This window comes from Pristis pectinata, chromosome 33 (assembly GCF_009764475.1).
Source record: "Pristis pectinata isolate sPriPec2 chromosome 33, sPriPec2.1.pri, whole genome shotgun sequence".
In the NCBI taxonomy this organism is placed as follows: Eukaryota; Metazoa; Chordata; class Chondrichthyes; order Rhinopristiformes; family Pristidae; genus Pristis; species Pristis pectinata.
The window spans coordinates 16741991-16757702 of NC_067437.1; the positions used below are offsets into that span (position 1 = coordinate 16741991).

Consider the following 15712-nt stretch of genomic DNA (forward strand, 5'->3'; position numbering starts at 1 on the left):
GAAAGCTTATAAAGCTCCCAGCTGGTGGCATGATAGCTCAGCTACAGAGCTGCTGTCTGACCGCTCCATTGACTCAGGTTCAATCACGACCTCAGATACTGCCTATGTGGAGTTTGCATGTTCTCCGTGTGACCTCGTGGGTTTCTACTGTGTGCTCCAATTTCCTCCCACCTTCCAAAGACTTACAGTTCAGCACGTTAATTGACTACTGTAATTTGCTCCAGTGTAGCGAGTGGTAGCATCTGGGGGAGTTGATGGGAATGTAGTAGAGAATAAAAAATGGAATTAGTGTAAATTAGTGAGAATGGGTGCTTGATGGGCTGGACGGCTTGTTTCTGAGCTGTGCAACACTATGATTCTAAAAGAGAAGTCCAAGAACTGAAATTCTCTCATTTACTCTCATTCTATTTTCCTTTCCTTTATTAATTTCTTGTGCCTCTTCTGCTGAATTCCAAAATCCTGCCAATCTTCAGGCTTATTACTGTTTATTCTGGTAACTCCAGAAGACTTTTCTTAGATTTACTTTCTTCTGTAATCCATGGTTGGACCAATGTTGTGTCTTTCTGCCTTAAAAGGAATGTACATTTATTGCATGTATTTTTTATTTAAGTATCTGCCTTTGGCTGTTCACTAACATACTTTAATGTGGTTTTCCAATCTAAGACAGCCAACCTGCCCCTCAAATCTCCAGACGTTCCTTTGTTTAGATAGAAAACCCTGGCTTCACATTGAAAATCACTTTTGAACTAAATGCAAAACTCTATCATATTATGCTCACACACTTTGAGGGGTCCCTCTACAACATGATTAATCCTCAAATCTAAAATACTGTTCCCTAGTCAGTACCTCAATATACCAGTCTAGAAATCTATTACGTATATATTCCAGGAATTCATCCTTTACATAGTACTAATTTAACGTAGGTTAAAGCTCCCTATGATTACAGTCCTACCTGCCGTATGCATCCATCGCTTCCTCTTTATGCTATGCCCTGTAGCACCACCACTAATTGGAGGCCCATAAACAATGATTTCTGCCCTCTGTTGTTTCTTAGCTCCACCTAAATCGATTTTAACTCTAAAATCAATTTACCAAGCCATGTTTCTTTCCAATTACTCTATTGATGTCATCCTTTAATAACGGAGCTAACCCGCCCCCTATTCCATTATATAGTCATCCTAAATACTGAGATCCTGGGTATACTTGGTTCCCAGATTTAATGCTTAAGAAACAGGAGCAGGAGTAGATCAATCGGTTGCTCAAACCTGCTCCACTATTCAATGAAATCAAGGCCAAAGTAATTTTGGCTTTAACACCACCACCTGCTCTTTCCATATGTCCGGGCTCTATTGCAGTCCGGATGTCAGTCTCGACTTTGAATATATTCAATTACTCTGCCTCCATAGCTCTGAGGTAGAGAACTCCAAAGAGTCATGAACGTCAGAAGAAATTCCTCCACATCTGTCTTAAATGGGTAACTGTTTATTCTGAAAGTATGACCCACAAGTTCTAGATACCTCACCAGCATACACCCTGTCAATATCCCTCAACCAAAATCTTGTACTTCAATAAGATCACCCTTCATTCTTTCAAATGCCAATGACTAAAGATTCAAGTTGCTCAATCACTCTTCAAACACCAATCCCTTTATCCCAGGACTCAACGCAGTGAACCTGCTCTACAATGCCCCCAGTGCAAGTATATCCTTCCTTAAATATAGAGACTAAAACCGAGCTTGGTCTCAGCAGCACCATGTTGCTTCAAAGCTTTCCTGTTTTTATTCTCCATTTTGCTTGCACTGAAGGCCAACATTGCATTAGCCTGCTGTACCTCCAACCAATGCTTTGTGATTCATGCACAAGGGCCCCCAGAGCCCTTTGTAACACAAGTTTGCAATCACCCAGCAGACATGTGTCTGTAATGACAATTAGATCATAACTTTAATTCATTCACCTTGTTACAGCGTGCATTTAGACATGGTGTCTTTAAATCTTTTATATTTTTCCATGCTCTAACCCTGTTTGCTGCTTGCTTTTGTTTTCCTTTATGATTCATTTGCTTACTATATTTCTAACTTCCACTTGCAGCTCTCACTCTCCTCAGGTTTCCATACTTCCGTCAAGCTAGCTTGCTGATGATGTACTAAAAGAAAAGTGTGAGAGTAGTGATGAGCATCCAGAGAGGCTTCAAGGGGAAACATATAGTACAAGCAGACTGAGTGGGCAACAGCATGGAAGATGGAATACCATGTAAAAAAAAGGTTATCCACTTTGGTATAATGTCAAAAATGTTGAGAGAATGGGAAATGAGCCCTGAGCCTTCTTGTCCACAAGTCACTGAGAACTGACACACGCGTAGCATACAGTTAGGAAGACCAAATGTACATTGGCGTTTGTTGCAAGAGGATTTGTATACAAGAGTAAAAGGTGTCTAACTACAATTATACAGGGTCTTGGTTAGACCACAACTGGAATATTGTGCACATTGTTAGTCTCTTTATCAAGAGAGGATACAGTTGCAATAGAGGGGGTGCAGAGAAGATTCCCCAGATTGGTTCTTGGGATGGCAGGTTTGTCATAGGAGAGATGAGAGAACAGAGACCTAACCTAACTCAATCTGGAAGAATGGGAGGCGACCTCATTGAAGTGTACGAATTTCTTAGCAGAGATTCAAGGAGGATCACTTTGGATTCTAAAACAAGGAGTCACATTATTAAAATATGGGGTAAGCCATTTAGGACTTCAATGAAGAGAGACTTCTTCACTCGGGGTACTGAATCTTTGGGATCCTTGAGAACAGGCTGTGGAGGCCATCATTAATTGCATTCAAAACAGACATCAATGGATTTCTGGATGTTAAAGAAATCCATGGACATGGAGATAAGTTAAGAAAGTGGTGTTAAAGTAGGAATTTGGCCATGATCTTGAGTGGTAGAGCAATATGAAGCGGCCGAATGATATGCTCCTGCTCCCACGACTTACGCTCTTAAAACTCATGGCTATTAACTCCCAAACTAGACCAAGGGAAGGTAGGGCAGGAGATAGAAAAGGGGAGAGGGTAGACATTAGAGACAATGGGGATGGGTAGGTCGGACCAAGATTCAAATCTTGGTTGGCTGGGTGGTAAGGGGTTGCTGGCAAGTCAATCAGATTGATGGAGCAAGCAGGAAGATAGAGCAGGGGAGACAAACCATCAAGTATGGCTGCATACAGGTGCTGTTATGGTATTAGCATCCAGAGGCCTGTAAAATTGATCAGAAATGGGGATCAATCCTACCTCAAAAGCTGTGGAATCTAAATTCAAGTAATCAAATGTGTCCAAAATAAAAAGCAAGCTTCAGCAATAGTGACCACGATTGAACTAGATGAGGCTGAACATCAAAGTCATTCCAAGCAGGAAACCTACCCATTTTCTGTCCAGCCAGTGTCACACACAAACCATGAATAAATTAATTAACAAGGCACAACTCTCCTACATTGGGTTTGTTGTAGCTTGGCCTAGCTACGCAAAGGATGAGAAAGGGCAAGGCTGACATACATTTTACACAGGCACTATTTATTCAGTGGGTACGCACCAGTAACTTTATTCAGCAGACTTACTCACTATGCAACGGTAAAGATTGGCTGTTTACTCAAAGCAAGGGTCAGTCAGTGCACCTGCACAGTTTATTCAATGCAAGGGTTAATCATTAACTGTATAGGGTGACTTATTTATTTCAGACTATGATTAATAATATTTATTGAATGCTGATTGAGAAATGAAAAGAAAATCATGGCATGAGATTTAGGTCTATCAATAAAGAATCAGATATTGCCCAGCAATCTGACAAAAAAAGGCTCACGTTTTCAAAATAAAATAGAGTTGAAGGGTAGAATTAACAGTGAGCATTCATGGTCAGAGTGAAGGCCAATTCTTGGTTCCTAAACAATTCTTTCATGGTCCAGAAGCACAATCAGCAAAGAACACCAAGACACTGATAAAGGGAATAGAATATGAGTAATCTTTTGAGAAACAGAAAAACAGACTATGAAAGTTTCTATAAATGTACAAAAAGGAAATGATTAGCAAAAGGTATTGCTTACTGTACAAGCATGGTAACTTTCAAATGATTTGTTCATAAACACACTTGGGTCTCATCACCAACATCTTTCAATTCCTCCTCATTTTAAATGCCATATCTTTCAGTTTTTTCCTATCAAAATGGACGGCCTCACGTTTTTCCATATTCTATTCCATCTGCCATTTCCTTACCTGGGATAAAAATGGTAGAAAAGCAGAGCATTTGAATGGTGAGAGATTGAAAGGTGTTAGTGTTTAGAAGAACCTGGGTGTGTGTGTCCTTGTTAACACACAGACACAACAAGCAATTAGAAAGGCAAACTAGGAAGGCAAACACTGCATTGTTCTTAAATCCTCTTGCAATAAAGGCCAAGAGTAAAGACAATTTAATGCATTTAGCTGGGGCTTTGGCAAGAGCACAACTGGAATGTTATATACAGGTCTGCTCTCCCTACAGAGGGAAGGATATACTTGTGATAAGAGTGGAACAAAGTTTATTGTGCAGAGATTTTTTTTAAAAAACTGGACCCATACCCTGGAAAGGTTTGAAGAATAAGAGATCTCATTACAAAATTCTTAAGGGGCTTCGAGGCAAATGCAGGGATGATGTTTCTCCAAGCTAGTGTCTAGAACCAGGAATCGCATCCTCAAAATAAGGGGTTGGCCATTCAAGACAGAAAGAGGACAAGATATTTGCCTAGATGTCAGTTGCTGAGTATATTCTAGTCAGATTGAGAGAGCTATGTATATTAAAGGACTCAAGGTATATGGGTTAGTACAGGAAAACTGTACTGTGGTAAAAGATCAGCCATGAAAGGTGGAGCAGATGTATATGATGTATTCCTGCTTCTTTTTCTTATACTGTTATCCCTGCCTCATCCCACCCTGAAATGGTCATCGTCAGAGAAAGCATTGAATTGATGATACAATAATTGTAGAGAAAGACATGTCCTAATTGTATCTGGAATAAACAAGGCTGAAATGGTGAATATGTCTGGAAGGCAACCAGGGAACAGAAGCTTACCACGATAAGGACTCCTGCACTTGAGCACAATCTGAGTGGGTCTGGGTAGAGGCTAAGTCAGATCCAGCTAACACTGTCGCCCCTTGCCCCACCCCCCTCCCAAGCTCAAATACAAAAGTATCCAGGTAGAGAGATGGGGTTGAAAGGATAGAGGAGAAGCACAAGGCTGAGAACGATTTTCCAGAGCCTTGCAGCTTTTGCTCTGACAGTAAATGAACTCAAATGTGTCAGAATTTACACTTAAAGGCTGTGCATTACACATTCTGGGGCACAAAGAATAAACACACACACTCGCCAGGATCTGTCAAGCTTGAACCGCTCGCTGACTAGAAGAACAGTATTTGTACTCTACAGGAGATACTTTCTGCTTTCTTCCTCCTAATCCCACCCCCATTCATCCAGACAAGGCAAAACTCTGAACTCACCCTGTCACTAACATCCCCCTCTCGCTCCCATTTGTCACATACTTTTCATCCTTCCTGCCAATTCATTCAAATGCTGCCCAGTTTCATTCAGCTGATTCTCTGCAGATGCATCTTAACTCCCAGCTTGTAACCCATCACATGTTATTTATATTTTCTTATGAAATAGCTGGTGGCCATCCAACCCATCAGTTCCATTTTCCCCACTTACTTCCCTCGAACATTCGAGCTTTTAACCTATCTCGGCTCTCAATCTGGCAATGCCTTGACTTAGTTTACAAATGTCTGTCTCCTCAACCTTCATTTTCTTGGATTTTCTCCAGATACTTGCGTTCCACTAATTCTGGATTCTTTCAGATCTCACAAACTTAAACAGCATTCTACCACCAGGATGTTCTGTCATGCAATTAGCTGGTTTCTATTTAATGCCATTTGCCTGTCTTGGCTCCATATCCCTTGATACTCCAACCTAAAAAAAGTTACCCATGTTAGTATTGAAATGTTCAGTTGAAGGCAGAAGAAGCCTCAAGGAGGGCAGAATCACTCACTGCCTGTTATTTAATAATAGCAGCCTCCCTAACCCCGAGATGCTGGCGCATAGCAGGTGGCTTTGTATTCAGTTTGGATTTTTTTTGACTGGCCAGTGAACAATGATCTCACACTCTCGAGGGTCGCTGTCTTCTTCTATGGCCAATTTTTGTTTGAGGAAGTGATGTAAAATAAATTCATGTCTGAATTGGTTTGTGTCTTGAAACAGTAATCTATTCTAGCAACACCCCACCACCCCCCGACTGCTCTACACTGCATGAAACCAGTCATGACATCTCCCAAAATGGCTGTTTCCCGTAGAACCTTCAATAATCTTGGGTACACTTCAGATCTGTAGGAGGATGTGTCAACGACTTAATCACAAAACCTTATAGCACAGAAGGCCACACAGTCCATCATACTTGCGCCAGTTCTGTTAAAGTGCTGAACAACTAGTCCCAGTATTGAAGCTGCTTTTCAGGTAAAATGCTCCTGAGCACAACTCGCTACTTAACATTCTTCATTTCACTTTCAGGTTCTATTGTCGAATATCTTAAATCTGGTTCCCATGGTAACTGGCCCACCTGATAATGGAACCATATTTCCTTAAATACTTTATCAATATCCCTTAACATTAAAACCTCAAATCTCACCACATCCATTTCTACAAGGAAAATATAACCATCTTTCCACATAATTCTATTCCCAGCTCTCCCTCCTTCAGATATCCAGCACCAGCTTTTTGTAATTAATAGCAGACTAATCTTTCTCTTGGGACTGTAGCATGACTATATGACCTTGACCCATACTCCTGTGCCTTTCTGCTCTAACTGTGGGTTACATTTTATTTTCTCCCTTAGGAAGCCCCTTAAAAAGATAGCCCAAAAGCAAAATAGTGTAGATACTGGAAATCTGAGGTAAAACAACAGAAAGTGCCGAAAATACTCAACAAGAAAGACTACATTGATGGAGAATTAATGTTTCAGGTCAATCACCTTTCATCAGAACAAACATCATCGACCTAAAATCTTAACTCTATAGATGCTGCTATAATGTCTTTTTTTTTCCTCCCTCCACAAATGCTCTCTGACCTGGTATTTCCACATTTTGTTTTAATTTAGCCTGTCAAATTTATTGATAACTTGAAAATCTAGTTCATCCCTCCCAGAAACGAAGAACCCAAGTTCACAGTGAGGCTACCTGACTAAAGCCCTGGTCCACACACAAGCCTTCTATCAAGCCAAACAGTTTGCATATCCCTCATGGGAAATCAGTACTCACCATTCAACTCCATTCCTTCGTTCTTGTATCTTCAGTCTTGCCACGAGACACCCATTGTAATCTGGCTGTCTGTATGATGGTCTGGAACTTCACCAGCTAGAATACAAGCTCTTGCGTCTGTTCCTAGGAACACTTGCTTGCACATCTGGAAATATTCTGGAGCTACAGAGACAAACAACGAATAGCTCAAAAACTACAAAGGCTGGAAGCAGAACAGATAATTAACTCAGCATCCAAACAGAATGCAGAGCCTATGTTTATTACAATAATTGGTATTTGAATTGTGGCTTTAATGCAGTGAAAATTGTCAAGGGGCTTCTCAGCAGCCTCCTGTACCTGTGTTCCTGAACCACTCAACCAAATAGGTTTTTGCCTGTTATTCCTCCCCCTTCCATCCTACAGCACATACTTTTATTCCTCATTACAAAATACTGCAGGTAGAGAAATCCCAAATAAAGTGGAAAATTCTAGAAATGTTTAACAGACCAGATAGCTTCCGTGGGAAGAAAACCAACTTTTCATTGGAACGGGAAAATATTAGATCGTTTAGGTCTTTAAGATGCAAAAGAAACTTGGGGAGAGTGGGGAGAAACGGGTGTTGAAGAGAGGGAAGAATAAAAGGGAAGGTCCATGATAACAGTAGGAGGAGAAAGATTAAGTGACAAAGGAAGTGGTAGTGGGTCAATTAAATGAACAAACAGATGGGGCAAAAGGTGTTAATGATAATCAGCAGATACATTATCTGAAATTGATAAATTCAAATCAAGAGCCTGGAAGCTGTCCAACACTCCTTTCTCTGCATGTTGAACATTCTCCAGTTCTGATGGGAGACTTGTGGTTCTGCCACCACCATATTATTGTGTCCAGGACAGGGTAGCACACTTTAAGAAAGAGGTTGAGGTCTGAGAGAGTGTGCAGAAGAATGATTCCAGAGATGGAGCACTTTAGTTGGGTGCATAAAAGGTGGAGTTCTTTTCCCTAGAACAGGAGGGATTGAAAGAAAATCTGACAGAAGTATCTAAAATCATTAAGGGTCTACTTAGTAAGCTGTTCTCACCGATGAGAGGTTCAGGGGGCAGAAGACATTGAATGACAGTAAATGGTAAAAGAATACAAACTGAATAAAGAAAAATTTTAGTGTCCTGACTGCACCAGTGTGGTAGAGGCAGATTCAATCACAGTAAAATGAACTGGATAACGGAGAGAGATCAGTGGATTGCGACTAGTTGGGCTGTTCACACATAAAGCTGGCATGGACACGATTCAGAGCACAGCCTACTTCCATGCTGTAACCTTCCTGCAATTGTTATTTTTCACAGATGCTGCCTTACTTAAACATTTCTAACATTTTCCAAATGTTTTTTTATTCCTTTCTTCCAGGATATGCTAATCCAGTTTCCCATTAAATACATCTACGTTGTGGGCCTCAACCCATTCAGTATTGTGGCAAGTTCCACATTCTCACAATTTACTGGATAAAGAAATTTCTCCTCAATTTCTAGCTGAATTTATTAACTATTTTACATTCATATTCACTAGTTTTGGACACCACACAACCTTTCTATATCTATGAAGGGAACCGTTATAATTTTTCTACAATTAATTGATCTAGTCTACTACTTCTGGAAAGATACAACATCAGAATCCAAAGAATGGAGACCAGAGTTGTACACTCACACGTGTGAACACTTCAAACATACTCACTCTTGGACACTTCAAGCCACAGAGTCCAATTCACGTACTGCAGCCACTCCTGACTTCCAATGTCAGGTACACACAAATGAACAGAAGCCTGTGACCCAAAGGCCCAGGTTTGGATGCATGTGCAAGCCCAGAGCTTGCAACCAGGTCAGGGTTATACAGCATGGAAACAGGCCCTTCGGCCCAACTGGTCCATGCCGACCAAGATACTCCAGGTGCCCAGAGACTCAGACTTTAATAGATTACTAGAGACTTCAGGCCAAACCCAGAGAGAGTTCTCAGATACAGGTACTTCCTGAGATCAAAACAGAGAGATCAAGTCAATGCAGCCCTCACCTGCATCTCCTCCATTTCCCGCACATCCGCCCTCACCCCAGCCTCCGATGTAACAGGGTTGTCCTCACCTGCCACCCCATGAGCCTCCACATCCAACACATTATTCTCTGCAATTTCCGCCACCTCCAACAGGATCCCACCACCAAGCACATCTTCCATCCCCTCCCCCAGCTTTCTGTAGGGATCACTCCCTCCACGACTCCCTTGTCCACTCGTCCCTCCCCACTGATGACCCTCCTGGCACTTATCCCTGCAACTGCACCAAGTGCTACACCTGTCCCTACACCTCCTCCCTCACCACCATTCAGGGCCCTAGACAGTCTTTCCAGGTGAGGCAGCACTTCACCTGCCAATCTGAGGGTGTTATTTATTGCATCCACTGTGGCCTCCTCTACATCAGTGAGACCTGATGCAGATTGGGCACCTTCGCTCTGTCTGCTGTGAAAGCAAGGATCTCCCGATGGCCACCCACTTCAATTCTGCTTCCCACTCCCACACTGACATGTCTGTCCATGGCCTCCTCTACTGTCACGTTCAGGCCAGACACAAGTCGGAGGAACAACACCTCATGTAGTCTCTAACCTGATGGCCTCAACACCGATTTCTCTAACTTCTGGTAACCCCTTAACCCCCTCCACCCCCTCCCACTTATTTTCCCTCATTCCTGTGGCCCCCGCACCCCTTCTCACATCACTCCCTTCCATCCCGCCTCCTCCACCTACCTACCTTCCCCCTCTCACCTGGACTCACCTTTCACCTGCTAGCCAGTCCTCCTCCCCCTCCCCTGACATTCTGGCTTCTGCCCTCTTCCTTTCCAGTCCTGATGAAGGGTCTCAACCCGAAACATCGACTGTTTATTTCCCTCCATAGATGCTGCCAGACCTGCTGAGTTCCTCCAACATTTTGAGTGTGTTAGGACTGTCTGAGCTGAGGGCTAAGGGCCAGAGCATCAAGGGCTCTTGACTCACATTCAATCTGGTGAAACCCACCCTCGGGCTTTGGCTGTAGAACAATATGCTGTTGCATGATGGTACCACCAAATTAATATATTGCTGAATAGATAATTGAGTCCTTGAAACTTGCATCTACAAGGCCCTTTTATCCTTTGCAGCTTAGTTAGTATTTTAGGAAGCGTTGTTACTGGTTTAAAGTGTAAGCAGCCAATTCTCCACAGCAAGTTCCCACAAACAGCAATATGATAAAAACAGCGTGTTCAAAATATTCAGCCAGTCAGGTAGCTTCTGTGAAGAGAGAGACAGAGTTAATTTTAACCAATTCTTCTTCCACAAAAGCTGCCTGAACTGTAAGCTTTTCCAACATTGTTTTTATTTCAGATTTTCCACATCAATATTTGGCTCTTTCAGTGCTACAATAACAATCAGATTTTTGTTTTAATTTGATGTTGCTGGAGGGATAAATCCATGCCAAGCTACCTGGGAAATCTCCCCAGCTCCCCTAAGTATCACACTGGAGCGTCTGCCTACATTACGTGGTCAAGGCTCTGTGACGACTGCCTGCTGACTCAGGGGCATGTTACCCAGTGCCAAGGCGTTCAGGGTCTTCTTTTAGCAACCCAAGAAATTTAACTCAAATTAAAGTGGAACAGTTTAAGAATCTGTAACATTATTTATACATTTAAAATACTAAATACTTTTGAGCTTGTTGGATTTTTATAACAATCCAACATCTGCTCATTTTTACTGTTGCTGGATTTTTAAGGGAAGAAAATCCTCCCCATGAGGCAAATTCCAGTGTCCTGGTACAACTGTAGCTCCATGCCACGAGAAGGGACCTTGCGAGACACTGAAATATCAGACAGTTGGTAAGTTGTAATGGACAAAATGTTGACCTTACCAGCAAAACCCACATCGCAAGAATAAATTACTTTAACAAAAGATCAAGAACTCCATGTCAATCTGACAGTTCTTGCATTCCCGCCATCCAACCTGCACAAGCCTGTCCTCCCACTAAAGGCACAAGGGCGAGGGCAAGATGAGGGATTAGTTACGTGAACAAACTGGAAACCAGAGTTTGTTCTCAGAGCAGAGCTGGTAAAGGAAATAAAAGTCAATTCAATTCCAGTAGTTGCACAGTGAACACAGAATTAAGGTTACTGGCTCAAGAACCAGAAGTGATGTGAGGAAAATCATTTTTATGCAATGAAGGATTAGGATTTGGAATTCACCGCCTGATTGGCTGGTGGATTCAGATTCAACAGCAACCTTCAAAAGGGAATTGGATAAATACTTGGAAAGTTTCAGGGACTTGAGAGTATCGCAGGATTAACAGCAAACAGGCCAGCCCAGACACGATGTGCTGCACGTTTCAGTGATCTTATCAGAAAAACCCAAAAGGAAAAAAGAAATTACAAGGATGTGAAAACAGATTTTTTCCCATTCTTAGAGCATTTATTAATTATTAATGATAGGAAGGACTGATAGTGAATCAAAATTAATCTAATGCATCCTTTCCAAATGGCTGAAGGGGGAATGCCTGGGGGTTGGACCCTTAGCAACTGTGGAGGTGGATGAACAATTGCAGGTTCTAAAGCAAAGGAAGGGATTTTGTTTTGTTGGTTTGTATCACAGTAAATGGGGCATCCATTTGGTCCATTTACCAAGCAGGTAAATGGAATTTAGGTACAGATCAGTCACAATCTAATTAAATGGCAGAGCAGGCACAAGAGGCTGAATGGTCTGAACTGTCCCCATGTTTCATTATGAAAAGGCGAGTTAAAAGAGCTATCCTGACTGTCAGAGTTTAAACAAAAGCAGAAAATGCTGGAAGCACTCAGCAGGTCAGGCAGTGTCCTGGGGAAAGAAACAGAATCAGTGTTTCAGGTCAAGGATCCTTCATCAGAACTGGAAAAGTGAGAAAACAAGCCCGTTTTAAGTTGCAGAGAGGGGGAGGGGTGGAGAGAACAGAGGGAAAGTCTCTGATAGGGTGCAGACCCAAGTTGTCAAGGTAACAACTACTTTAACAGCCAGCAGTTAAGAGAGAGAGGAAAAAAATAGAAACAAAGAGGTATAGCTGCATCCGTGGAGGGGAAAAGAGGGCGATTACCTGAAATTGCTGAATTCAGTATTGAGTGCAGAGGACCGCAACGTGCCCAGACAGAAGATGAGCTACTGTTCCTCCAGCTTACATTGGGCATTGTTGGAGCAATGTAGGAGGCTGAAGACAGAGGTCAGAGTGGAAGTGGGATGGAGAACTAAAGTGACAGGCAACTGGAAGTGACTGTCCTGGCCTGTTGCCTACACAACAACAGGGTCACCAGACAACGTCCAGGTGGCAGACCCTGGCTGACCTTTCCTCTTTGTACCACCAGCATGGAGGCTCTCACATCTAGGCTGCAATCCTTGTCTGAGATCAGCAAATTCAAATCAAACCAGGGATTTAATCTGAGATTATCCTCATGTGAATGATTCAGTGTCAGACCAGAATGATCAAGTTACCACAGCAGCTGACACAGCTTTCCACCTACAGGACTGTTTGGTAACCCTTTTTATTCGATGGAAGTTTTGAAACAGAGTTTGTGGGTCCAGTCTAAGACTGCCACACCTACTGCCAGCTGTGTGAGAAATACCAACCAGAGTTAAACCATGCTGCAGCACTGGCCTGTTCACAAAGGAAGCAAAGCAAACTGCAACTGTCCCAGTCAGGCCCCTCCATGATCTAACAGCCTGCAACGAAGGAGCTCACTGGGTCTGTGCTCCAGAAATAGTCAGCAAAAACAACCCAGAAGACTGGACTCACAGCTCCGAAATAACATTTTAAAAGAGAAGTGAAGAACAGAATCTGACCACCATATCACTATGGCAACAAAACCCAGAACAGAGTCCAAAAGCCTCCCTTCTTTCTCTCAACCATCACATCAGCACAAGAGCAGAACTGTGTCTGTTTATATACACAAGGCTGGCTGCACAGCTCGGGTCTTGCCCAGAGCAATGGCAAAACCCAGGAGCTATGCAATGAGACATACCACAAACTGCCTTCCCCTGGGACTGGCAGTGAAACACACTCCCTCCAAAACCTTTGGTGTCAGTGCAGCTGTTGCTATGGTAACTACAGGCCTAAATCATGTCTGTAAGCGAGCAGCCTCCTCACCCTTCCTGTGCCAGGGAATTTAAGGTGTGGTTTATTTGGCCTTCTTCCACCTGGTGACTCAGCATTGAGCAGTTTCTCCAAGCACAGAGCCCAAAGAACTGGTCATCATTCCAACATGGTGTCCATGTTAAGTAAGACGGCCACTACTCTTCCCACGACTCACTGTAAAAGCAATATAATAAATAAGAGCAGAAGTCCATATGGCCTTTAAATCTTCTCTGAAATTCCAACAATACAATGGACTAAATGTGGGTAAATGGCATGAGACTCTACAATAGCCAAGTCATGGCTGGTGGCAGAAACACCCAGTGCTATAGCAGCACAGCTAGTAGAGTCACTGCCTTGCAGCACCAGAGACCCAAGTCCAAGCCTGACCTTGGGCACTACCTGTGTGAAGTTTGCATGTTCTCTCTGTGACTGCATGGGTTTATCCCGGGTGTTCCGATTTCCTCCCACATCACAAAGGTATGGAGGTTGTGAGGTAATTGGCCACTGAATTGCTTCTACTGTATAGGCAAGTGGTAGAATCAGGGGCCAGTTGTTGAGGATGTGGGGAGAATAAAAATGGGATAAATGTGGGATTAGTGTAAATGCGTTGGCAGGGACTTGGGCCAAAACGCCTGCTTCCATTAAATGGATAGCCCATTATTCTGAAACAGTGGCCAATAATTCGAGATTCCTCACAAGGGGAAACATCCCCTCAGACCTGTCCTGTCAATCCCCCTCCGAAATTCTCATTTCAATAAGCCTGCCCTCATTCTTCTAAACAATGTGTGGCACAGTCCAGGCAGCGCAGTGGCACACTAGTAGATCCGCTGCCTCTCAGTTCCAGCAACCCAGCTTCGAACCTAATCTCCAGTGACGTCTGTGTAGAGTTTTCACATTGCCCCGTGACTGCGTGGGTTTCTGCTACATCATAAATGTCTGTATGTTAATTAGCCACTAAATATTGCCCCTATTGTGTAAGTGAGTAGTAGAATCTGAGTTAGTTAACGGGAATATGGGAGGATAGTTACAGGGAAAATTAGTGGGGAATGATTGCTCTGTGAGCGGACATAGACTCAATACAATGAATGGCTCTTATATCACAGGAAATATGAAAACTGGCTCAACCTTTCCTCTTAAGATAACCCTTGCCCTCTTCACTGCTGGTTTTCGCATCTTCATAGCATCAGCAAATTTGGCTATAATATACTCAGTCCCTTCGTTGGTCAGTAATGTAAATTGTAAACTGTTGAGGCCCCTGCACAGTTCCCTGTGACACCTGCTTGCTGACATGAAATGACCTATTTATCTCAACTGTTTTCTGTTTGCCAATTCTTCATTTATGCTAATATATTACTGCCAATGCCAGGAGTTTTTAATTTGTAGATTAATCTTTAATGCAGCACCCGAGAACGCCTTCTGGAAATCCAAAAACATGGCCCTTTTTGCATTCTGCTTGTTACAGCCTCAAAAAAATGCTAGCAATTTTGTCAAACATGCTTCCCCTTTCAGATAGCCATGTTGATTCTGCTTGATGGTATAATGATTTTCTCAATATCCTGATATTATTTCTTTAATAATAAATCCTAGTGATTGATGCCAGGCTAACAGGCCTACACCTTCTTGCTCTCTGTCACATCCTGAAATCCCAACCTCTATTCACAATGTCATCACATGGCCACAAGTGTAACCAATTCCTATACAATCCCAGAAAAGATCCACCTCTTTGCCAAATAATCAGCTTGTTGTTGTTTTTTTTTTGAGTTCTTCACTATCCATTCCCCTTCCCGTGTGGGAGTGAACACCAAGTGTGGGCTTGGTGGGAGAGCGATGTTACATGCAGAATCCCTACCACCTCTTCCCAACACCCACCCTCACCCATCAATTATCCAACCTGCCAAGCCACACAGTCTTGGCTTGCAAGTGCCACAAAGCCAAATCTTGGTACAACCAAACATCTAAATACATTGTCCAAAGGAGGCCTTGATGAACTTACATTAATACAAAATCTTCCATGATGTCAAGGCTTCCCCAAGGTGCTTTGCAATCACTGAAGCTTTTTTGATGTGTAATCATTGTTGCAATGCAGTTTACACAAAAAGACCATACAGCAATAAGATGAATGACCAGATCACCTGGTTTATTTCAAGTGAGGCTGGTTAAAAAGTAAACACCAGGGAGAACTTTGCTGTTGTTCTTTGAATGGCACCATGGAATTCTTTGTATCCACTGAGAAGCAGAAAGCATTTGGAGTTTATCTCCTGCTTTC

General features: G+C 42.6%; 1 protein-coding gene across 3 annotated transcripts in view; it reads right to left on the reverse strand.

Annotated features, from left to right (window-relative positions):
• The window catches only part of tcf20 (transcription factor 20), a 60348-nt gene that overhangs the window by 22528 nt on the left and 22108 nt on the right, over positions 1-15712 (reverse strand). For 2 of the 3 annotated variants that reach the window (XM_052043224.1, XM_052043223.1), the window contains one exon: positions 7315-7476. In XM_052043224.1, coding sequence (XP_051899184.1) covers positions 7315-7327 — 13 coding nt within the window. In that variant the 5' untranslated portion in view covers positions 7328-7476. Of the gene's footprint in view, positions 1-4082; positions 4252-7314; positions 7477-15712 lie in introns of all 3 variants that reach the window. The other variant, XM_052043226.1, reaches the window with a different exon arrangement.